This window comes from Mus pahari, chromosome 17 (genome assembly GCF_900095145.1).
Source record: "Mus pahari chromosome 17, PAHARI_EIJ_v1.1, whole genome shotgun sequence".
Classification (NCBI taxonomy): domain Eukaryota; kingdom Metazoa; phylum Chordata; class Mammalia; order Rodentia; family Muridae; genus Mus; species Mus pahari.
The window spans coordinates 51,027,096-51,051,815 of NC_034606.1; the positions used below are offsets into that span (position 1 = coordinate 51,027,096).

At 52.5% G+C, this 24,720-nt stretch overlaps 1 protein-coding gene across 6 annotated transcripts in view; it reads right to left on the reverse strand.

Moving 5' to 3' along the window:
- Celsr1 (cadherin EGF LAG seven-pass G-type receptor 1) overlaps positions 1 to 12,644 on the reverse strand; it is a 137,505-nt gene extending 124,861 nt beyond the window's left edge. For all 6 annotated transcript variants that reach the window (XR_003842391.1, XM_021217425.2, XM_029531144.1 and 3 more), the window contains exon 1: positions 8,678 to 12,644. Coding sequence is in view for 5 of the 6 variants with exons in the window: in XM_021217425.2 (XP_021073084.1) it covers positions 8,678 to 12,266 (3,589 nt within the window). In the remaining variant the exon portion in view is untranslated. The remainder of the gene's footprint in view (positions 1 to 8,677) is intronic.
- Positions 12,645 to 24,720: the final 12,076 nt, after the last annotated feature.

The following is a 24,720-nucleotide window of genomic DNA, read 5'->3' on the forward strand; positions in this document are numbered from 1 at the left end:
AAGAGAGAAGAGAGAAGAGAGAAGAGAGAAGAGAGAAGAGAGAAGAGAGAAGAGAGAAGAGAGAAGAGAGAAGAGAGAAGAGAGAAGAGGCTGGTTATAATAAATAGTTTTAGGTGGAAACAATTTGGACATCTGAGCTTGGAGTTTGAGGTTGGCCTGGATTATATAGTCAGCTCTGGACCAGCCTGGACAAAGTAAGGAAAAAAAGAGATGGAGTGAGGAAAGGTGAATAAGTGGACCGAAGAAGCTGAGAAGCGGGTGGGTCAGTAGGGAAAGGTACTTGCAACCAAATCGGATGGTCTGACCCAAGTCTAGTCCCCGGGACCCACACGGGACCCACATGGTAGGGAGAACTGACCCCCACGAGTTATCCGCTGACTAACCCGCACGCGCCACAGCATGCACACCCATCCACCAAATAAACACCCCCCCACACATACACACTCCATAGGTAGACAGCCTCAGAAGGCAGATGCACAGCTCAGCATGAGCCCCTTACGTACCCTTCCTCAAACCTCAAAAGGAACGTCACTGCGTCCCTGGCCTCACCACTAGGCTAACCCACACCAAGAAATTCACACCCCTGCACCTGCTGCCTCCACCCTGAACTCCACAGCTTCCTATGGCTGTTCCTCACGCAAGAGCACACAGAGATCCTAGCCCCCCCACACACACACATCCTCCCCCATCTCTACTGTTAGTCCTTCAGCTCCGTCACTCACACCATGAGGCTAACATCTAAGTGTGCTGCCCCAGCCCCGCAGCCTGTGGGGAACTGTGATCCTTTCAAGGTCACCCCTTCTACAAAAGAGGTGCACTGACCACGTGACCAGGGAGCCTCAGAGAAGGGAGAGAGGGTACAGAGGGCAGGAAACGGTCCCATAAGTTGGGGTGGGGGTGGGGCAGGAAAGTGACACTATGTCAAGGGCAAGTCCAAAGGGATGAAGTGCAGAGCAGAGAAGGCAGAGGCGGACTCACTGGGCATCTGGGCAGAAGACAGCATCACCCAGTACCTGGACCATACCGCAGAGTAAAAGGAGATGTGTTATATTCCAGTACTGATAGTATGTCATCCACCACACACAGACAGACACAGACGCAGGACACCCCCCCACACACACACACACACCCATACCCCACACATACCATGTCAGCTTAGTACAGGGTGAAGCCAGGGACTGAGACACGGAATCTGACTCCATGCATTTTGGACCGCTGACAGCAGACAGCTTTGCAAAGCCACCCCAAGGTTACCCCAAGGCCACCCTCAGCTGGACTACACTCTTTGGTTCAACTACCACAGGTGCTCAGAGGTTCCAGAACAAACCCTCCTTCAGAACTGTGCCAACCAAGCAGATCTCTCCTAGCCCTGTGGCCGCTACCCTTGCTCACGGGACATCCTAGCAGTCCAAGGTCTCCACTGGCTGCCGGTGAGGCCTCCCCCTTATAAGTGGACAGACATCCCTGTTATTCTGGAATGCTGGAAGCAGAAAGAAGGACAGACAGACACAAAGAAGAGTGGAGCGTCCCCACAGACTGCTTGCCAGGCCCACCAGAGGAAGGAGATATTCAGTCCCTCCCACCCAGTCTAACCAGCGTGGCACCCACAGTTACTATGCTATCCTACCTCAGGCAGCATCTCTAGTGGCCCTCACCACCCTTCTACAGATGGTGCCTGCTGGTCCTGCTCCACTGAGGAAACTGAGAACTGAGATCCAGCCTCCTCAGGGGGTTAAACTCTGTCTTCAACATGACACATGACCCAGGGGACAAACTGAATCCAAAGGCCCAAAGCCGAGGCCATTCACCAATCTCTGAGCCACCTCTTAAACCCATGTACTCTGCCCACCTCCCCCTGGCTAGCTGCTTCCTGTGCCCAGGTCTGGGTACAGTCAACGCTACCAGTCTCCTGCCCCCATCGGCAGGCAGCACCCTCCCATCTCCAGAACCCAGGCTGCAAGTAAAGTGGCCTGGTGGGACATTGGAGAAGCAAAGGGATGGGCATCTAAGAAAGCCAGTCCTCCCACCCCAGGGAGCTGCCCTCACCCAAGACATCAGCAACCACTAGTCCCCAAGCAAGGTTCCACAGCCATCCTTTGGTGGGGACCAGCAACACCCAAGCATCCCAATAGAGCAACCCTATGGCCCACAGGAAGCCAGGAGAACCCAATGCAGCGACAGAGGAAAAGAAAGAGGCTGGTTCAGCCTGGGAGACCCATACTTCATCTCCCCTCTGACATTTGCTAGCTAGTGACCCGGGGAAACAAGGCTGTCTCCATGTCTGGAAAACAGGGAGTCGTCACTCTGAAGAAAAGGCCCCAGGCACTCGGAGCTCACCTGCTCACCCTAAGTTCACTTTCATAAGCAGCACACCCCAGGAAAACGCAGGCACCAAGCCCCCCAAAGACAACACACCTGTTCCAACAGCTCTGGAATGTGACATGCTACATACTGTGTACATTTGACACCTGACCTCAGCTGACCAGTCCAAGGGGTTAAGAGTCAGCGTGACTCCTCTCGCTCATACAGGGATCCTGAGGCACTGGGGAAACACTCAAGGCCCGTCTCTTGGAAACCCTCTGTGCCCCGCAAGATGCCCCGGAAGGAGTTAAAATTGTGTTGGAAAGGCTGGCTGAAAAGTGTGTGTGTGTGTGTCCGGGAGGAATGCACATGCGCATTTGTGCACAAGGACCTCTGACCTTTCTCTGGGTCTTGAAGAGATCCTACTGCAGCTACAGACAAAAGGGGCTGGCTGATACAGGCTTTCTCACTTTTAGAGCCCAAAGGTAAACGGATCACCAAGGTGTCCCCAAGTTCTTACCAGAAACACACGTGTGAGAAACTAGCCCTGTCCTTTCCAGCCAAGTCCTCGGGCACACAAAGAGGGACTGAAGATGTCTTTGGGATATCCTTGCCTTCCATCCCCTGGGTGACCTCTGAACCCCTTCAGATGCAGGGGCTAGCTCATTCCAGAAACAATCCACAGAAGCTGGCTGAGCAGCTGGTCTCTCAGACCCTTCCAGTGAAGGCCCCAGCCCTCCACGTCTCCTCAGGCGACCTCTTCTTACCCTTCCAAACACAGGTCGCCATGTTGGGAGGCAGCAGGAAGCCAAGGTCTTTCACTGCGGCCTCTCCCCACACCACACCAAGAATTTAATTCTGGTCATTTATGCAAACCTGTATTCAGGTTCCAGGACAAGAAGAAGAAAAACTTAGTAAACTATTTTCCCCCCCAAGGCTACAAGCTGAAAGAGTTATGCCAAACTTATGAGTATTTTCCACACGCTCTGCCTCACAAGATAAGATCTACCTCTGTTTGAATCCCAAGGCTGGCAGGGACAGAGGCCCGTGGCACAGGGCCACGCCCCACGCCCCAGGCACACACATTGCTGCCAGGGGCCCCCACCTTCCACCATCTATTTCCGGGACAGGTTTCTGATGGCAGGGTGTCTTTTCAATGGTGACAGCAGATTGTGCATGAGTTCAGGTGGCACCAGGAGCATGGGCCACTTTTGAGGAATGTCCCCCACATCACTCTCTGACTGTTGACAAGGGCCTCCATGATACTCCCCTGATTTCCATCTGCCTGCCACTGCACATGAAGCTGAGGTAGGTATCTAGCTGTATCCTGGTGCCCTGTAGCTGGTGGTTGGACCATGTCCCAGGACCCTCCTCCACATGCTGTGACCCACAGAGACATACCACTGCTGCTCAGCAGTGGTAGTCACCCCAACTACCAACACCCCTGAAGGTGCCAGGGCCCACACCAGGTGAACATCTGCATGACTGCTTGTATATTCTGCTATCTTTCCTTGACCTCACCTTGACATCGCGCGCACACACACACACACACACTTGTATATGCTGCTATCTTTCCTTGACCTCACCTTGACATCGCACACACACACACACACACACACACACACACACACACACACGACAGCTAAGCCTTACCCCTTTCTATACCTTACTGGCATCAACGGTGTCACCTACTCATGATGGTGGCCCTCGACTCCCAGCTCTTATGGAGACACAAGGACCCATTCTGGGCTTACTTTAGTCATACCACTAACGTCAGGTCCCTGACTCAATGTGCCATTGGTCACCCCCTCCATTCTTCTCTGTGTGTCCCTGTCTGCTCCAACTCACACAGCCCTTTCCAGCTACCAGCCCACTCAGGCTGTGGGCCCCAAAATGAGGGCTGAGCCCTATCCTGATCACACACATCTTGTGTACCATGCCCCACTGATGGCTGAGTGCCCTATGCGCCTTGCCCTTGTTTATCATGGGGATGGGATGCTGACAGTATTGCCTGCATCCTGAAGAAGTATCACAAGAACTAAATGTGCCCAGGCAGGCCCGGGAGAGTTCCTGACATACGGTGCGTCAACTGCCACTGACGCTCTCGTCTGCTGGGATCTGATGTCCTAGCCAGGCACATCTCTGCCCTGCCAATCACACTCCACAGGCACATCCTCAAGGGGCCAAGATCAACCTCCTGAGCTCCCTCTATCAGGTGGAACATGACACAGCCATTGCTCTAAATGCCCTTGACAAAGCTAACAGGCCATAGGGTCACCCTCTCCAGATACAAGGAAGCCTGCCACCCCAGGTCCCCCTATCAGGTACAGTCCCTCTCCTCCACTATTCCTCAGATCCTCCCTGCCCTCTTTGAACTTATCTGTCTCCATCCATCTCTCTCTATCTTTAATCTCAGCACTTGGGAGGCAGAGGCAGACAGATTTCTGAGTTCAAGGCCAGCCTGGTCTACAGAGTGAGTTCCAGGAAACCCAGGGCTACACAGAGAAACCATGTCCCGGAAAAAAAAAACAAAACCAATAATAATAATAATAATAATAATAATAATAATAATAATAATAAACATTAGCTAGGCATGATGGTGCACACCTTTAATCCCAGCACTCAGGAGGCAGAGGCAGGTGGATTTCTGAGTTCCAGGTCAGCCTGGTCTACAGAGTGAGTTCCATTGACTTCCAGTACATAGGCAGTTCCAGGGCTACATAGAAAGACCCAGTGTGGAAATAAACAAATAATAAATCAATGAATGAATAAATAATAAATAAATATTAAACGCCAAAATTAAACACCAGTTATGGTGGCGCAAGCATTTGGGAGGCAGAGGCAGGTAGGTGGCTCTCTCAGTTTGAGGCCAGCCTGGTCTACAAGAGTTCCAGGATAGCCAGATCTATTGCACAGAGAAGCCCTGACTCGAAAAATCAAGATAGACAGACAGACAGACAGACAGAATTTAAACACTCCAAATTATCAAAGTCCTCAGTTAGCTGCTCAACTCTCCCGGGTGGTTTGTGCCACTGAGTAAGGCCAGCTCTGCCAACGGGGTGGTTTAAGCACCCCTGATTCTCTGCTAACCGTTGGGTTTTACGGGAAATATGACATGGCATGCCCAGACCATGCCTGCCTGGTACAGCCATCCGCTCACTTCCTTGTTTGAAAAGTCACTGCAATATCCTGTATTTAACTGGGCAAATATGCTCTAAAGCTTATCAAACCTAGACGTGCTCTGCGCCATGCACTCCCCACCAGGGCAAACCGCTTCATTATTTGGCTGAGTTCCGCTACTTTCTGACACGTCCGAGTGACTCATCAGCCATTCTTTTTGACCCTACAAATGATAGTTTTCCCACATCCACAAGTCCGTGACACACATTCATAGCAGTGGCAGGAACCGTGTCTTCCCGCCAACAGCCCTGTTCTCAAAGGCGAGGTGGAGGCCCTGAACTACAGGCTCCTACACGTTCCAGGTGTGTTTAAAAAAAAAAAAAAAAAAAAAAAAGTCGATGCTGGGGGCTCATGAGAGGGATCAGCAGGGAAAGGTGCTTGCCACCAAGCCTGACAACTGGGGTTCAATTCCTGGGACCCACCTGGTGGTGGAAGGGGAGAACCGAACACCTGGAGTTGTCCTCTGACCTCCACGTGAGCACCGTGGAACACTACTAACTAAATGATTAAACAACTAAATAAATAGTGGAATGTCAGCATCACTTAGAAAAAAAAAAAGAGTTTCTCAGGTGGTTATTATTAAAGGCCAACACAAGAATAGAAAACAGCATCCAAACACCTCACAATAGAAAAAGAGCACCAGGGCCAGGCATGGTGGCGCACGCCTTTAATCCCAGCACAGGCAGGCGGATTTCTGAGTTTGAGGCCAGACTGGTCTACAAAGTGAGTTCCAGGACAGCCAGGGCTGTACAGAGAAACCCTGTCTCGAAAAAGAAAAACGAAAAGAAAAAGAGCACCAGGAACGACCAGCATGCAAAAATGGCAGCTATTTTTGAATTATCACCTGCAGACTCATATATATTTTTAAAAAAACAATTTTGTCTTTGAGGAGTACAGAACCATCAATAATCTCTTTATAGTGAAAAGGGCCATCCCCCACCCTCAGCTCCCTACATCCCTCCAGCCCCGCAGCCCCTCACCCTTCAACTCTTAGCTCCTCACCTCTCCCCAGCACCCCAGCCCCTCACCTCCTACCTCCCCCTCCCCCCCAAGTCCCTCAACCCCACCCCCAGCCAGCACATCCCTCACATCCGCTGGGCCCCACCACCAGGGACACCTCCCCAGTCCATCAGGCTCCTCCTCTCAGACCGAGGGCTCACAGCCCTTCCAGGAAGGCCTCCCTCAAGACCCAATCTAGCACTTCAGGGCAGTAATAGCTTCAGGGCATGGCTGTTAAATACTGTAAAGCCAATTATGCGGCACTGAAAGCAGTGTTGAGTGAGCCTGAATCAACAGCTTTCCCACACTGTTCCTTCATAAAATTCGAGAGTCAGAGAGTCGCCTCCGGGAGAACCCAGGCCTGGTCTGGTCTCTTCGCTGGCCTGCTGTTGAGACCTGCAGGCCTGGGTCACAGTGAGCCTCTTCTTTGAAGAACGAAACAGCCAAAGGTCTAAGGGGCCAGCAGCATGGCGGCATGCACATCCCAACCGATCGCCCAAATGGCAGTGGAATCAAATATCTGTTTAGCAGTTCACCCCTCAAACCTTTGCCCTCGGATGGGGTCAGCTTTTATTCTGACCACAGAACTCCCTGCCCCACAGACTACTGCTTCACACCTCTGAGCAATGTGAGAGAGTTTAGAAAGCTGCTGGGGGCTAGAGTCAGAGGAATGAGCATCACACAGTTGATGAACCTGGGCACATGAGGCCCCAGGCTCACAGGAGAACACCATCTCAGACAAGAGTCCCTGATGATTACCAAGCAATTGGAGCCCTGAAGCACCACAGCTGTGGTTCGACTGTGCATCTACACAAGTACTACAAACCACCCACCCACGCCCCTGTGAATCGATCCATGGCAGACACACAAATGCCCCGGTTCCCAGCATGAACCTGCCTCCCCTTAACCACTCTTAAATACTCCCCCAGACCTAAGCCCAACCATTCTGCCAAAGTTTCTACTCTATCCAGAAGACATAGACCCCGAAGGAAACAGAACCTATTAGAAGCAGCCACAACCCTGGTTATTAACTTAGGAGCATGTTCCAAGGTGGTCACTCCACTTTCTCCCCAACAGGTCGTGACCAAAGCCGTGTTGGGTCATCACACTGCTTTAAAATCAAGCCCTGAAGTCCCACATGATATTAAGAGACCTTTGGGAGGACTCCCCAGCTCCTCCTGCGTCATTAAGACTCTCAGCCAACAGTGCAATGAGACAAGGGGAAACGGACCTTCAGGTCTATCATATCCCATAACCTGTTCTTCACATGAAACAGACTCAGGACTCCATACACCTGAGTCCTCCTCCCTGGTATATTGGTCCCAGCTGATGGAATTCACACCTGTGAACCCCAAGCAGCTAGGGTCCCTCCCAGAGCCACTAGGGCCCTCCCTTTCACTGTCCCTTAGCCCCCTGCTCAATCCTCTCTCCTCTGGGGCTCCCAGCACCCAGGCCTTGTGACCCAGCTGCCAAGCCTGTGATGGGTTGAGCTGGCACTTCCCCCCCATTTCTGCCCATCTTCCTGCACCTCCCACCAGCCCTGAAGCAAGCTGCTGGTTCTCACACTAAGTTGCAGAGCCTATGAACAAACTCCCAAATTATAAGCCGGAGTCCAGGGACAGGAGCCGAGATCAAACAAGGGTTGTGCTTTTTCAAAGAGTCACCCAGAGGCAGCACACACGAGTCCATTGTTATTATCTAGAGGAGACAGAAAAGCTAGACCAAGGGAACCCCAGTCATATTACAGGGTGACTCAGGGACCATCCAGCAATTTCCAACGGTCCCACCCGGGAACTAATTGGCACATGGAGCAGGGAGTGACCTTTGATCCTTCCAGACAGCCATGCAGGCAGCAGGCTTACTAAAGAACACCACTGGACAAACCAGACAACTTGGATCAGCCCAAGGCATGATCTGGGAGAAGCAGAGAAAAACCCTACATTTGAGCTTGAAGCAGCAGCCCAGGCTTGCTCCCCACAAACCTGCTGAAGAAGGCAGTGAGGGGGCCTCCTCCTCCATGGACCTGGGTAGCGAGCACGCCCCCCCACCATGCAACCAATCACAGCAGCAAATGCCAAGATGGTTGCCCAGGCCCTGCCCAAATGTGTCTAAGCATGCCCAGGCGGCTATTGGCGGGTCCCTGAGGGAGGCTCTCTGGGAGTCCTGAGGGAGCGGCCCCTGCCCACAGGCCACTCACCTGACACAGACACCTCCATGAGCGCCTCCAGTGGCCGGTTGTTGTCCAGATCCCGACTGAGCTGCAACTCTCCTGTGGCGGGATCCAGCAGCAGCAGGCTCAGCTCGTTGCCTTGCAGAAAAGTGTAATTGAGGCTGTCAGAAAGGTCAGGGTCGTGGGCTGGGATGCGGCCGATCACACCACTGGGGAAGCTATTGGATTTATTGGTGACATAGTTGTTGAAGAGGATCTGGAAGTCAGGCAGCTCTGGGGGGTTGTCATTCTGGTCCAGAAGACGGATGTGCACGGTGGCTCGGCTTACCAGAGGAGCAGATGTGGCCTGCACCACCAACATATAGTCCCTCCGGACCTCAAAATCCAGCTCGACCAGGGCACGGAGGTCACCACTCAGTAGGTCCAGCTGGAAGACCTCGGGAACATTGCCCTCTACGATCTGATACATGATCTGGGCATTCGGACCTTCATCCGGGTCGTTGGCCTTTATTCTTGCTACCACTGAACCCACAGGGCTGTTCTCTTCCACAAACAGCTCCAGCTCATCCTTCTCAAACACTGGGGGGTTGTCATTAATGTCCAAGACAGTCACCTGAATTTCCACTGAAGCACTGAGGGGATTTGGGTTGCCCCGATCTACAGCGAGAGCCCAAAGGTTGTACACGGCCACATTCTCTCTGTCCAGTCGGCGCTGGGTCCGGATCACACCAGACGTGGGCTCAATGTAGAAATCTCCATCTCCATCATCCCCACCCTGGAAAGTGTACAGGAGGCGGCCATTAGGGCCTGAGTCCCGGTCTGTGGCAGAGACCTGGAGGACACTGGTAGATGGGGGGGCATCCTCAAAAACAGAGCCCTGGTAGAAATCTCGCAGGAACCTGGGCGCATTGTCATTGGCATCGAGGATAAGGATCTCCAGAGAGGTTGTGTCTGACTTCTGAGGAATGCCATTATCCTGAGCCGTGATGGCTAGAGTGTAGGCAGCCTGGTCCTCATAGTCCAGTTCTGTCATGGTATAGATGGTGCCGGTGTCGGGGTCAATACGGAACTGTGGTACGGGGTCCTCTAGCACATAGGTGATACGGGCATTCTCACCTGTATCCTCATCCGTGGCACTGATGGTGGCAATGGAGGTGCCCACGGGCCGGTCTTCACTCACACTGACCGTGTAGTGGGAACTCTGGAAGACCGGCCTGTGGGTGTTGGCATCTGTGACATTGATAAAGACCTGCGCGGTGTGTGAACGTGTGCCATCGGATGCGGTCACAGCCAGCACATACTGCCGCTCCTGCTTGTAGTCCAGGGGCAGTGCCAAGGTGATGAGGCCACCGCCGCTCTGGCTGCTGAGTGCAAAGCGGTTTCTGGTGTTCCCACCCGTCAGCTGGTAGGTGATCACACTGTTGGCATCACGGTCTCGGGCCCTGAGGGTCAGCACGCTGCTCCCAACAGCCGCATCCTCATTCAGACGCAGCTCGTACACAGGCTGCGTGAACATGGGGTCGTTATCGTTTACATCCAGCACCGTGATGGACACGCTGGCGGAGGAGCTCATGGCTGGTGAGCCATGGTCCACTGCTTCTACTCCAAAGCTATAGTGTTCCACCTCCTCACGGTCCAGCTCTGCGCACACAGTAATCCAACCAGAGCTGTTGTGGATCTGGAAGGGGAAGTCTGGGGCAGAGGCGGGGTTCTCAGAGTCGACACTGCTGCCCCCCACGATAGTGGAGGATGTGTCCACTAGACGGTACTGCAGCCTGGCGTTCTCCCCTGCATCCGCGTCCACGGCTTGGATGTGCAGGACTGAGTGGCCAAGGGGCACATTCTCTAGCACAGCAGCCTGAAAGGGGCTGCTCACAAAGATGGGCGCATTGTCGTTCACATCTAACACCTGCACCGAGACCAGTCCAGAGGAATTAATGAGAGGAGGCCGGCCCCCATCCTGGGCTTTGATGCGCAGGGTATACTCCCGGATGGCCTCGAAGTCTAGCGGGTTGATAACATCCAGGCTCCCACTAAGCGAATGCAGGTAGAACTGACCCTTCAGGTTGCCACTAACGATGCTGTAGTGTATGGCTGCATTCTGCCCCTGGTCCCGGTCAGTGGCCTGGACTCGAAGCACAGCCGTGTTGACGGCTACGTCTTCTGGGACTTGAACCACATAGCGCTTCTCACTGAACTGGGGGTAGTTGTCATTCTCGTCTTCTACCACTATGTGGACGGTTGCTGAAGCACTGAGTGGGCCTGGATTGCGACCCTGGTCATTGGCCTCCACCAGCAGCTGGTACTCAGCCGCCTCCTCACGGTCCACCACAGCTCTTGTGCGCACGACACCCGATCGTGCGTCTATCTCAAAGACACCACCTGCGCCCTCCAGCAGACGATAGCGCATGTTGGCGTTGGAAGGAGCATCCCCGTCAGTGGCACGGATGGTCAGAACCTCATAGCCCACCTCCAGGTTCTCTCGAATTCGCTCTCGATACTCAGACTGCTCAAAGACCGGGCTGTGGTCGTTAGTGTCACTGACAGTTACGGTGAGGTAGGTGGCAGCTGAGCGCCTCGGGGAGCCGTGGTCCACAGCACTAACTTTGAGTACATGAGTGTCCTTGGTCTCCCGGTCCAGGGCGCGGGCTGTGGTCACTGCACCCGTGGAGGCATCGATGAGGAAGTAGCCATTCGAGCGCTCATCGAACAGCGCCTCCATCTGGTAGCTAAGGCGTCCTGCATCGCCTTCGTCTGGGTCGTGCGCGCGCAGTTCGATGACCGCAGTGCCCGCAGGCTCATTCTCAGGCACTGACACCTGGTAGCTGGGCAGCGGGAACTGCGGGCTCGTGCTGCTGCCGGTGCCCCGCCTAGACCGTCGCACCACCCCCGCCCGAGGTTGGGACAGGTTAGGCGACGATGGCGACACCGAGGGCGACTCTGAGGGCGTCCCGGAGGTCGCCTCTATTACCAGCTCTACCCAAACGGCGCCGGCCGCGCGTCCCAGGGCGCACACCAGTCGCAGCTCAGCAGAACTTCCTGGACTCAGGCAAATGGGTCCGCGCCTGCAGCGGGTCCCGGCGACCGGCGGGCAGCTGCAGGCGGGGAAGTTGGTGATGGCCTCAAGCACCGAAGTCAGTGAGGCTGCGCCGCCGCCTGAGGCCGGGAAGCAGAGCGCATCTCCGAGCCCAGGCATTGAGCGGACGGCCGGAGAGCGCAGCTCCGCACCGCGGGCCGAGCGGCGCAGCAGCCGAACCCCACAGCGGGCACCATAGGCGCGTGCCCTCAGTACCAGGCTCGGGGCCGTCGGGGCGCCGCGGGCGACCAGCCGTACCTGCAGCGGCAGCAGCCTCCCGGCCAAGCGTGCACAGTCCCGGGTCCCCGCACCTAACCCAAGCCGCCGACCCGCTGCTGGCCCCTCGCGGCTCACGTCCAGCAGCTCCCGAGGCGTGCGCGTGGTGTCCAACCTGTAGCTCCAGCCAGGTCCGAGAGCGAAGGCGCGGGCCCCGCCGGGCACCCGCAGCTCCCAGGCGACTGCTCCCAACTCCAGGGTTGGCAGGGCGGCGGCGGCCAGCAACACCAGCGCGGGCAGCACGCGCGGCGATGACGGCGCCATGGCCCGGAGCCGCAGCCCGAGCCGGGCGCCGGAGCACAATCCATGCACCCGGCGCACCTCCGCACCCACCCGGCGCGGCCGGGGGGCGGCTCCCGCGCGCCCAGCGCCGGGCCCTCGGGGCGGCCCGCGCTCTGCCTCCCCGGGGGCCCTGGCGAGGACACCGGGGGCCGCGCGCCCGGCCTCCCGCTCAGCTTCCACTTCGAGAGCACTTTGCGAAAGTTTGCCAAGTTGGTTTCAAGATGGCTCCTCCGTGCGTCCCGGGAGGGCGCCGCGCATCAACCTGCAGCAGCGCCGGCTCCAGGCGGCTCCAGGTGGCCCCAGCACCGACTTTGCTGGGCGGGCGTGGGAAGCTGGGCGGGCCCGGGGCGTGGCGGGGGTTGCGATCACCACACCGCCCGCAGACCCCGGCGACGGATTGCTGGGTAGGCGATGTGCTTTGCCAGCGCCCCCGCCACTCTCTCTCTCTCTCTCTCTCTCTCTCTCTCTCTCTCTCTCTCTCTCTCTCTCTCTCTCTCTCCCCGCCCCCGGCCCCGCCCCGCCCCCTCCCAGTCGCTCATTGTTCAGCCAAGGGAGGGGGAGGATGAGGGGGAGGGAGCCAGCCGGGAGGTGCGCGCCCCGATGATCTCCATGGAGACGTGGGGGCGCGGCCCTAGCGGGGTCTGGCCGCCAGCCCCTTCCCTTGAGGTCTCCGCACCCAACCTCCGCGGGGGGGGGGGACCGGGCCTTGGGGGGCGAGGCGCTCAACTACTGCTCTAGGGTCCCGGGCCGCGGCTGCCAAAGAGTCCTTCGTACAGTTCCTCTGGGCCGAGTGCGGTTCAAACCTCGCATTGCACCTGGTAGGGCTGATCTCTGTATGAGTAAGCCGCCCCTGGCGTCGTGAGGGTTAGATCTAAGGTTCCAAGATACAGAGGTGCTAGAAAACTTTGGTAGAGTCGTGGCGGTGGCAGGGGACAGGGGACTGTTAGACTCCAGCCTCACAGTAGCTCAAATGCTTGACTCCAAGGAGTTCCTTAGATTTTGAAACCTAATGGGCAGTTAACCGGATTCGGGTCCCACTTTGTTTAAAGTGCAACATTTACATGGAAAGAAAAATAATCTAATTTGGAGGTGACAGTGGAAGGGACCTTGTTCCGCAGAACATGCTGTGGGGCCTGAACATTGGTGGAGGAGATCGCCTGTCACCGAACCACTAGTTACTGCCCATCAGGGGCGAGCAAACACAGAAGGGGCAGGTTCCGCGAGGACCTGGGGAAAACCAGAAGGGGGCTGGAGAATCTGTAGAGTTCACTCTCGCCCTACGTGAAAGGGTGGGGCGTGGCTTTAGATCTGCAAGACAGGGCCTAGATTCCTAAGGAGCGAACCTTAAAGGCGGTGCTTCCGAACTAGGGAGGGGAGAGGCGGAGCTTCGCAATATTTTCCCCACCTCCTTGAATGGGGCCCAAGCCCACTGCAGCCTCAGTCACGCATGGACACACTGGGCAGGTCTCTTGCCTTTGAAAGATTTCGCCTGGGATCAGCTGGAGGAGTGGGGCCCTGAAGGCTGCTTGATCACCATCAGGGTTTGGGTTTTCTAGGCAGTCAGGACCCAATACAGGGTGGCTTTAAAACCAGTCAAGGGGGCCTGGAAAGATGGCTCACTGGCTAAGAGTACTGACTGCTCTTTCAGAGGTCCTAAGTTCAATTCCCAGCAACCACATGGTGGCTCATAACCATCTGTAATGGGATCTGACGCCCTCTTCTGGAGTGTCTGAAGACAGCTACAGTGTACTTACATAAAATAAATAAATAAATAGATAAATCTTTAAAAAAAGCAGTCAAGGGATTTCCCTCAGCATTATAGCATATATATGTACTAACATACACATATATGATATTAAGCATATATATACATATATATAATACACATATATAATAATACATATAGTTTATGTCATAGATGAATCTCTAGGTTTTCTCAGTAGCTGAAAATAATCTTTTCTTACTGGGAACAATAGAAGGCATTACACTAACCTAAAGGTAGAGTTGTTTTTGGACCCTCGTAGATCTTGAGAGCCCTATTTAGAACTGTGTGTGAAGTGAGTCAGGAAGGAGACAAAAATGTAACCCTTAAACGTGACAGGGCCAGGACCACTTTACCCCAGGCTACTCTTGGGGGTGCACTTGCAGGAAATTCAAGGTTCTAGAGCCTCAGGAAGAAGAGATCCCAGGCGTGGGAGGGAGAAAGCTGGAGAAACTACATACATACATACACACACACACACACACACACACACACACACACACACAGCGCATGTAGCAATAGGACTTTAAATAGGGTGGGTTGGGTTTAAATAAACAGAATTCAAATGCGTGGAGTAAGTAGGGTGTGGGTGCTTTCCTGGAACCAGACACCTGCAAACTCCCACTTAACATTTCCTGGTCCCAGGGATCAAGCCAGCCCACAAGCGCAAGTCTGGTTGACAGGCTGTCAGCAGAGCCCAGTAAGAGTCTTTTGTTCATAGACAGGGCGGGAACAAGCCCCAGTCCACCGGGTGGGGGCCAAGGGTGCCCCTCTCTGAACCTGGCAGAGCTCATTTCACAGTGCTACAAAGTACATAAGCTATAGCCTCTTTCCCTGTGCACATCCAGGCCCTGGGTTTAAAGGAAAGGGATACAAAGACAGGCTGCAGCTTGCCATGGGGTTTCAGGGTGGTCCAGTAGCATCTAAGGGACAGAAATGCGGTGTAGTTCAGTGGTAGAGATAGAGCATCTACCCAAGCCGGGCGTGGTGGTGCACACCTTTAATCCCAGCATTCGGGAGGCAGAGTCAGGCAGATTTCTGAGTTTGAGGCCAGCCTGGTCTACAAAGTGAGTTCCAGGACAGCCAGTGCTATACAGAGAAACCCTGTCTCAAAAACAACAACAACAACAAAAAGAGCATCTACCCAGCATGATTCAGGCCCTGGCTTCTAGCCCTAGCCCTACAAAAAATAATAATTAGAAGAACATGCATTGGGGGAGGGATTTGTAAAGGTGGAACTGGGAGGAAAGGAGGGAGGGGGCTGTGAGGGGGCTGTGATGGGGATGTAAAATGAATAAATAAAAATTAATTGGAGGGCAGGGGGAGGGTATAGGGGGCTTTGGGGATAGCATTTGAAATGTAAATGAAGAAAATATCTAATAAAAAATGCCTTAAAAATTAATTGGAGGGCTGGAAAGATGGCTCAGTGGTTAAGAACACTGACTGCTCTTCTGAAGGTCCTGAGTTCAAATCCCAGCAACCACATGGTGGCTCACAACCATCCATAATGAGATCTGACGCCCTCTTCTGGTGCAACCGAAGACAGCTACAGTGTACTTGTGTATAATAATAAATAAATCTTTTAAAAAATTAACTGGAAAAAATAATATGCAGGCTTCTTGTGAGTACAAATGTCATCTATTGGGGCTGGGAGGTGGAAATATATATAATTCCATGCTAGAATACATACTTTAGGTTTTTTGTTTTTTTAAAGAATTATTTATGGCCAGGGAGTGGTGGCACGTGCCTTTAGTCCTAGCACTTGGGAGGCAGAGGCAGGCAGATTTCTGAGTTTGAGTCCAACCTGGTCTACAGAGTGAGTACAGGACAGCCAGGACTACACAGAGAAACCCTGTCTCGAAAAGCCAAAAACAAAAANAAAAACAAAAACAAAAAAAAACAGAAGAAAAAAGAAAATAGAAGAATTATTTATTTATCTTACACATATGAGTACACTATAGCTGTCTTCAGACACACCAGAAGAGGGCATCCGGATCTCATTACAGATGGTTGGGAGCCACCATGTGGTTGTTAGGAATTGAACTCAGGACCTCTGGAAGGGCAGCCAGTGTGCCCTTAACTGCTAAGCCATCTCTCAAGTCTAGATACATACTTTGTTATGTGTTCATGGCCAAGGAGAGGTGAGGGCTGTGGCTTTTAGCTTTTATTCCATTTCCCACTGAGTCTGTGCTAGAGTGTGGTCCAGTCCACCAGGTATTTACTGAAGGGAAGACACGCACCTGGGGCTTTGTAGAAGGATGTGGAATGGGGTGGGAGTTAGCCTCATCCGGCACTGCCTGAAGGATGTGCCCTCGCCTGGGTTTCTGGCTGGCTGCCATCCTGCTCAGGGAAGCAGTCCATGTCATTCTCGTGCTGATCCCTTGAGATTACTACCTGAGGCCATCCTGTTCACTATGATTTAATGTGTGTGGAATGGCTGCCACCATTCCCAGGGGCACAGGGGGCGGTAACTGATGTTTCTATTTTGCAAACATTCCAAGGTATTTCACATCAACTCTAAAAATAGAAACAATAAAAAAAAATAAGCAGGAGTTATGAATTTCTAGAGTTGAGTATGAGTTTAAAGTGCTTTTTGCCGGGGGCTCGAGTTGAGATGTGAATTCTGGATTCGGTTCCTTACCTTGTGCATTCCTGAGTTAGCTTTTGAACAGGCAGCCCCCACACCGCCCCCCAAGAAACCATCCCTCAGAGAGAGTCCAGGAGCAATGTGATCTGCTCCTCTGCTTTTAAAATTCACAGAAAAAAAAAAAAAAAAAAGACTTCTGAAGAGTAAAAGAGCCCATCCACCCACACGACCCCGGCAACCTTGTGTTCTGGGGACAGGGAAGGGAGTTGATTCATGGAAAATCGTGAAATTTGAAACATGAAACAAAAAACCGAACCTTGCATTAATGAGGATGCTAATAGAGGCAAGAGAATGGAACGAAAGGATTTAGATCTTAATCACCCATGTCTTCTAGCCTGGCTTCTCAGGAGACACCAGGACGGGCTTATTTTCCTGCTAGCGAGGCGCCAGAACCAACCCAAACACTGGCCCTGCCGTTTCTACCTCAGCACAGGGTGTGGTTTCCTTGGACCCCTGCATAGGCACCTCCTGGGACTGGATCCCTCAGGTGTCCCCTGAGATGCCAGCCCCTGATCCACCTGTGTAACTTTTAAAAAGTCCAGGCTCCAAAAAAGATCTGGAAGGATCCAGGGTGTAACAGCTGGGCACCTATGCAGAAATGGAGTCTGCACTGACTGGAAATGAGGTAAATGCGGGATGACGAGTCTCATGTTCAGAACCTTCCTTGTAGTCCCTCTGGATGGGGAGGGAAGGCTCTGTGTTCCTCACTCCTACAGCACCCTCTTTTCCCTGCAGCTTGCCTCCTTAGGTCCCCAGTACTCACGGAAGTACACCCTGCACAGGACCCATCTCCAGGCTGCACTGACCTCTAGTGGCTAAACTATGTCTCTACACCTCAGGATATCCCAAGTAGTCGCCTGTTCCATACAAGTACCCACCTACCCAGATTTGTGAAGGCAGTAAGTAGCCTCTGGGCTCCAGGCTGCAGCACTGAGAGCCACACTCCAGATGGAGTGTGCACTCCAAGGGACTCACACCTGCACCTCAAGTATTCCATGAACACGCAGCCAAATACTGCTGGGATCCCTGAGCCCCCTCAAGGTCTGCAGCTCAACGGTTCCCAGTCCTACTCTAGACAGTAGCAAACTAAGGTTCTGGGTGTGCTGTCAGAGCTCATTGCTAGACCCAGGGACGGAAAGTGAAGGGTCAAACCGTGTGCTAAGGCACCTGGAAGGGGTCAGCTGGAACAGCAAAGGGAACCCACAAAGAGCGTCAACTGGGGTGGACTGGAAACCGCAGAAAGAAGACAGCCATGGGCGATTGGAACAGCATCCACTCTGCCTATGCCACAGAACCAAACGTCCCTGTCCCTGTCACTAACGTTACTGCCCCCCCTGTCCCCCAACAAATGCACACTCTTGAGGTTGACACGGAGAAGTAGCACTAACTTGATTGACAACAATCCCCTCCCTACGCACCTCCTGCTTGCGTGGAGACAGGTTTGTTTAAGACTTGCTATAGTGTGGCAGCGGTGACTGGTGAGATGACCGTCTCCAGCTACCACTGTGGTTCTAATGGCTTTGCTTTCTGCACAAGAAGCTTTGTGAGTAAGATGTTAACATTCTGAAGAGAAAAGATAGACCCTTGTGTGGCCATGACTTTACCTTTTCTGAAGTTCACGACTGGGTCAGTGAGCCTACTCACCATCAATTCCACACTTTTGTCACCCAGGGAAACCTCCAATCAAGTCAATCTTCCACACCCTAATCCCCCTCCGCCCTCAGACCTGCTGGCCAACCTCCTGTCTGGATCCGTTTCTTCCAGAAGCTTCCAAGTAGTCTCTCAAGGCTTGCCTGTGCCTGGTCTCCGTTCCTCAGTGCAGCCTCAGTTCTTAACCCTTCCCTGAAGGCTTAGTCTCAGTGGTGTGGGTGTTTCACAGTCCAATTAGTCAGTTATCAGTGGACTGAGAGGCATTGACTCTACTTGTTAAAAATAATTAATTATGATCATTATTAATGAACAAGTGTTACTAATTATTAATTAAGGTGTTTGGAGTTATCGCCTTCCCCTTTCTTTTTGCTTCCTTGTTCCTTCCTCCTTTTCTTCCCCCTTCCTTCCCCTTTTCCTTTTCTCCTTTCCTTTCCTTTTCTTTCCTTTCCTTTCCTTTCCTTTCCTTTCCTTTCCTTTCCTTTCCTTTCCTTTCCTTTCCTTTCCTTTCTTTCCTCCTCCTTCCCTTCCTATTCTTCTTGTCTTCTTTCTTCCTCCATGCTAGCTTCAAATTCACAGTCCTCCTGCCTCAGGCTTTGAAGTGCTAGGATTACATCACATCTGACTCTCCCCTGTGAGCATGGGGGGGAAAAAAAGAACAAGATGCTGTTCTCCATGCAAAATTGTACATAAAAAACCTTGAATGTATTCTTTATCCCCCCTTTGTTTTTTTTTTTTTGTTTTGTTTTGGTTTTTTTTTGTTTTTTTTTTTTTTTTTTTTTTGTTTTTTTTTTTTTTTGCTTTATGGTGGGGACTCTATGATCCATGGCTCACAGGGGACTTTCCTTGGGGACTTTCCTTTGTCCTTGGTGAGCACAGGGAGAGATGCTAAAGCTGACCCGAGGTGGCTGGCGGGGTCTGAGGAAAGCCACTGCCTCTTCTTCACTTCTTCCTGCCTGGCGTGGCTGGACTTAGGAGCCCATGGAGACCATAAAAATGCTCACATTTGGGCTGGGGAGTGTGGGCGACTCAGCAGGCTTTGCTTGTGGAGTAGATGTGGTAGAGACATCAGGATCCCTCACCGTCTGGGATGGGGACAGGGCGATTAGTGTCCAGGCAACTGAGATAGATGCTATAGCCCTTCCCAGTCTCCCTCCACCCCCATGCCTATCACACACTGGTGTTTCTTCAGTCAGGAAGCCTCATTTCTGGTGAAGCCCTGAAGGGGTCCAGTGACCATTTAGCCAGGAGGCTGGTTTGAGGGACTCGAGCATCCTGCCTAGGGATGCAGAAGATGCTCTGACTACCCATCTGCTGCTGGAGGGAAGACGTGGCTGGGCACATGCCCGGCTGTGGGGCCCTTTCTTATTGACTTCTTTGGCTCAACGTGTAAAACTTCTGGAATACAGGTGATGTGGGCAAGAGTAGTGTTCAGTGGTTCTACAGATGAAAAGAAAAGTATGTAGAAGATAGAACTGACACCCAAATATGAGGTATATATATTGTGTGTGTGTGTGTGTGTGTGTGTGTGTGTGTGTGTGTGTTAAGGTCTCATGCAGCCCCGGCTTGCTGCACACTCACTCACTCTGCAGTTGAGGGTGACCTTGAACTTGTGATCCTCCAGCTCTGAAAGAATCCCGGGATTGTACCCATCTGCCACCCCACTTGGCTTAAACTAGAGATATAAACCAGGGCTGCATGCACGCGAGGCAAGCATCCTACTGACTGAGTTATCATGTTAAAAAAAATAAAATAAGACTGGGCAGTGGTGGCACATGCCTTTAATCCTGGCCCTTGGGAGGCAGAGGCAGGTGGATTTCTGAGTTCGAGGCTAGCCTGGTCTACAGAGTGAGTTCCAGGACAGCCAGGGCTATACAGAGAAACCCTGTCTTAAAAAACCAAATAATAAAAATAAAATGAGGACTGCAGAGAGCAGTTAACAGAAATGGGTGCCTTTTTGAGAAGAGCCAGGTTCGGTTTCCTGCATCCAGGTCCAGTGGCTGACACCTGCCTGCCACACCTGCCTGTCACTCCAGCTCCGTGGAGTCCAAGGCCCTCTTCTAGAATTCCCAAGCACTGCTCTGACACACAAGTACAAATACACAAACGTGTGCACACACACACACACATGCACACACACCTGGTCTGTGATCCTAGCTACCTGAGAGGCTGAGACAGGAAAATCACGAGCTGAATGGCTGGCACCTTATGCTGGAGTGAGACCCTGTCTCAAAAACAACAGCAAAAGTTAAGGGGACCGAGGCACGCAGCTTGAGAGTGCTGTGCTTGCTTAGCATGAGAGAGGCCTTCATGCTAAATAAAAGTGTGTGTGTGTGTGTGTGTGTGTGTGTGTGTGTGTGTGTAGACAAACAGACAGACAGACAGACAACCATAGTGCTCTGGCCCCAAAGCTAGAAACCAATCCAATTGATGCTGCCCCTATGTCCTGGGACACTGATGGCCATATCCTGGAGACCCTGGAGACCATGGAAAAAAGGACAGTACTTGTGACAGGTTGCGTTCAGGGATCAGTGACTGGAAAGCCTCCCTGTGTCACAATGGAATGTCCTCCCCCCCATCTTCCCGCTGCTATTTTCATGGCTCCTAGTGCCCAAGTCCAGCTATCCGACAGTGATGTGTTAGAGATAGAGTGCAGGCCTCCTGGCTTTGGTCACAGGACGAGGGTAAAGCACATTTGCCAAGTACAGGGAAAGGCCAACCTCTCTGAGATGCTGGGACAGAGTATGTGATCAAGCCAACAAGGCTGCCCGGCTGTCACTATGAACAGAATACCTTCAGAAGGAGAGTCCCAGTTTGAAAAGAACTGGGGTTGAGGTGGACCATGCATGGCTTCCAAGCAAGCAAATACCAGCCCCGAGGAGCCACCAGTGCTTAGGGGCTCCGTGATGCAGGTCCTCCCAGGGAAAAGAGGCAAGCTAGGGAGGTCCCCTTTCCCATGAAGACTCAGCCTCACAGAATCTGCAGAGCTTGCTGACACATGGGTAGGGGAGGATCCCTAGGGCCCCACCAGCACTACTGGCAGAGGCCATGGTCCCACAGGGCACAAACAGTGAGTCAGGCTGAGATGGAATGCCACTGAGCATGCTGAGATCTGCAGCTTGGAAGAGGAGCTCAGACCCTGCCCTCATCAAAAGCGAAGAAGATGGATTAGGGCACATAGCCTAGAGCCCCAGCCAGCCTCTGGGGGCCAGGGTGTACATGGCTTCTGTGCTCACAGAGCCAGAACTGCACATCCAAGATGACGACCACGGCAAGCTACCACCTGCATGGTGAGGAAGAGGGGGGACCCAGGAGGGTATTGGCAGAATGATTGAGTCTTTCAAATTCTGTTGCAGCTGGTTGATTGGCTTTTTTAAATGACTGAGGGCCCATTGGCTTTTCTGTCTACAGAATCCACCCCAATCCTTTGGTCTCCCAGAACCAGCAGTGAACATGTTTGCTGGGTCTATGTTGATGTTCAGGAAGAATAGTGTTGGTAGTAATAATAAGTGCTGGCTGGGGTTGGAGAGCTGGCTCAGCGGGTAAGAGCACTGACTGCTCTTCCGAAGGTCCTGAGCTCAAATCCCAGCAACCACAACTGTCCTGATTTATTTTACAGTCCTGGGGTTGGGCAGTCTGCAATGGGTCTCAGCCAATGAAGAAGTCAGATGTGGGGAGTGCCACATGCCTTTCTGGAGCCTGAGAGAGAACACCTTCTTTTGTTTGTTTAATTTTTTGAAGCCACTTGTATTCCTTTGGCCCCTGCCCCCCCCCCCTCCATCTTCAAAGCCAGCAGTGGTCGGTTGAATCTTCCTTATATTTTGTCTGAAGTTATCTTCTGCCTCCCTTCTTTACCTGGCAAAACCTTTCTGGGCACTGTGGGTCCAGCTCCATACAGCACAGGTTACTCTTCTCACAGCCAGCTGTTAAGCAATCCAAACTCCTGCTGTGTGAGGGACTCTTGGCTCTATTCCAGTTCAGGTTTGGGACACTGAGGCAAAACACCACCCAGAGGCGTTGAGGAGAAAGCTGTCTGTGCTCCCTAGAGTATAGTAAGGGCCAGAAACAGGGTGAAGAGGAAGGAGGTGGGCCCCCTGGCTACATCTGTCTGTATGGAGGTCTGTCCCTGGGATAGGAGCTCTCACAGACCGCCAGAACCTTTGTGAAACAAAACTCAGGCCAGGTCTGGAAGGCAGAAAAGCTATACTCCTGACAGTGAAGCAGAGGCTAGAAGATAGACGGGGGCTGTGCCCCATTGGAATCTTCTGGAAGCATGGCATTCGAACACGGAGAATCAGGGTAAGCTGGTCAGTTAGCTGTAAGAGGCATCAGGACCAGGTGCAGGCGAAAAGTGCTGAGCACCACAGCCCAGGTGGCTTTCTTTGCTGCCATGGCTCAACCTGGAACTCAGAACCTCCAGGCACCCAGGTCTCGGCGTGGGGAGCAGGGGCATTTCTGAGAAGCTGGGGTAAATGAGCGAGGAGAGCATGCACCTGAGATGGAAGAACCGTAGGGGCGCATCTAGAGTGCTCTGGAGAAGACGAGCCCTAAGGGTGGGTGGCATTATAACTGGGTGTGTCCGGGTATTTCTTCCAAGGAGCCCCATTTGGTCACAGGCACGCCCACTAAAACAGAGAAGGAATCTACTGGTTCCCAGGTACTCTCCAATCCAGAAGGGATGAATCCGCAGCCCTTCCCCTTAGCCTGAGTCGCCTACTGTTCCTTCTCCTGTGATCCCAGCTGTCCCTTGTCCTGGGCATCCCCAGGAGTGTCTACAGGGTGACCAGCGAGGGTACACATGCAGGTCAAAGCCTGGAACAGAAGCAGCAGCAGGCACAGAGCAGCCACACTCCATAGGCCACCCACAAGACCTCACATCCTGAGCTCTCTTTAAATACCTGCTCCAGGGTTGGCAAGATGGCTCAGCAGGTAAAGACATTGGCCACCAAGCCTGACGACCGGAGTTCAACTTGCAGGACACACATGGCAAAGGAGAGAACTGACTCTGGCAAGCTGGCCTCCGACTTCAACCCATGCATCATCGCATGCATACCCACACCCATAGACAAACAAATAAATCAACCTAACTTCAAATGTCTGCCCCGAGCAAGGTGAGCACTGCTTCGGCAGCCAAGGACATCTTGACACCACGCCCAGAGTGAGCCTTGGCTCTTGACAGCATGGTGAGGAGAATCACCCATACCTCCTCCCCCAACGTGGGCAAATGTCTACACGGTCAGACAAAAGCCTGTCTTCTGGATAGATACAACCAGAGACACCGCTGGAGCCAGAGATCAGTCACAGACAGTTCTCTTGGCAGAGCAGAGTGGCGAGCACTGGGCGACTAGGGAGAAGACGTAAGATTGTCAGGTCGTAAGCTTCAGAGCAGGCTCATTTCTTAGGGAGCTAGTGGTCCCCTAACCTGCCTGTCAATAGAGAGAGCCCTCTGGGAAATGTAGGCAGCTGCTTCTGAATTCTAATCTTCCACAATGGGAAGGTCCAGAAGATATGTCATTTACCAGCTCTATAAGACGCAAACTGGTGAGAGGGGCACCAGCACATTTGAAGAATTTTGTTTTTGTTCTTTTCCTTGTGCCAGACCTTAGCATTGGAGATGCTGTTACTCAATTAGATGAATTAAATTCAATGGGTTTAATTGGATCCTGAGGTAACAAGGGCCAGGTGGCAGCATTGAATTGCCAGAGGCAAGGTGATCCTAGTTATTATAATGGACATCTTAGATGAAACAATGCTTATAATAACATACCCCGTAATGGTCAGTACAGGAGAGGGGAAATTTATAATGGCATGACTCGCTTGGACTTTTGGTACTGGCTAATCAATCATGGTGTTTCCAAGAACAAAATACATAAGAAGCCTACTGCATATCTGTTTGATCTGTATAAGCAGAAAAATTCTCAAACAAATGAAAGAAAGGCTACGTTAAATCGTGGTAAATGGCAATCTCGGCCAGTGAATCAATTTCCAGATTTGAGCCAGTTTGCAGATCCGGAATCCCTTGAATGAAGGGGTGGCCAGGTTCCCCTGAGGAAGAATCTTGTTAAGACACCTAAAAGTTTAGCTGTTACCCTTTCTCCAGTTCTTCCCCAGAGGGACCTAAGGCCTTTTACAAGGGTAACTGTNCACTGGGGGAAAGGAAATAATCAGACTTTCTGGGGTCTATTGGATACTGGNTCTGAGTTGACACTGATCCCAGGAGATCCCAAGAAACATTGTGGCCCTCCAGTTAAAGTAGGGGCTTATGGAGGGCAGGTGATTAATGGAGTTTGGACTGATGTCAGTCTCACAGTAGGTTCAGTAGGTCCCCGAACACATCCTGTGGTCATTTCCCCAGTTCCAGAATGTATAATTGGTATAGA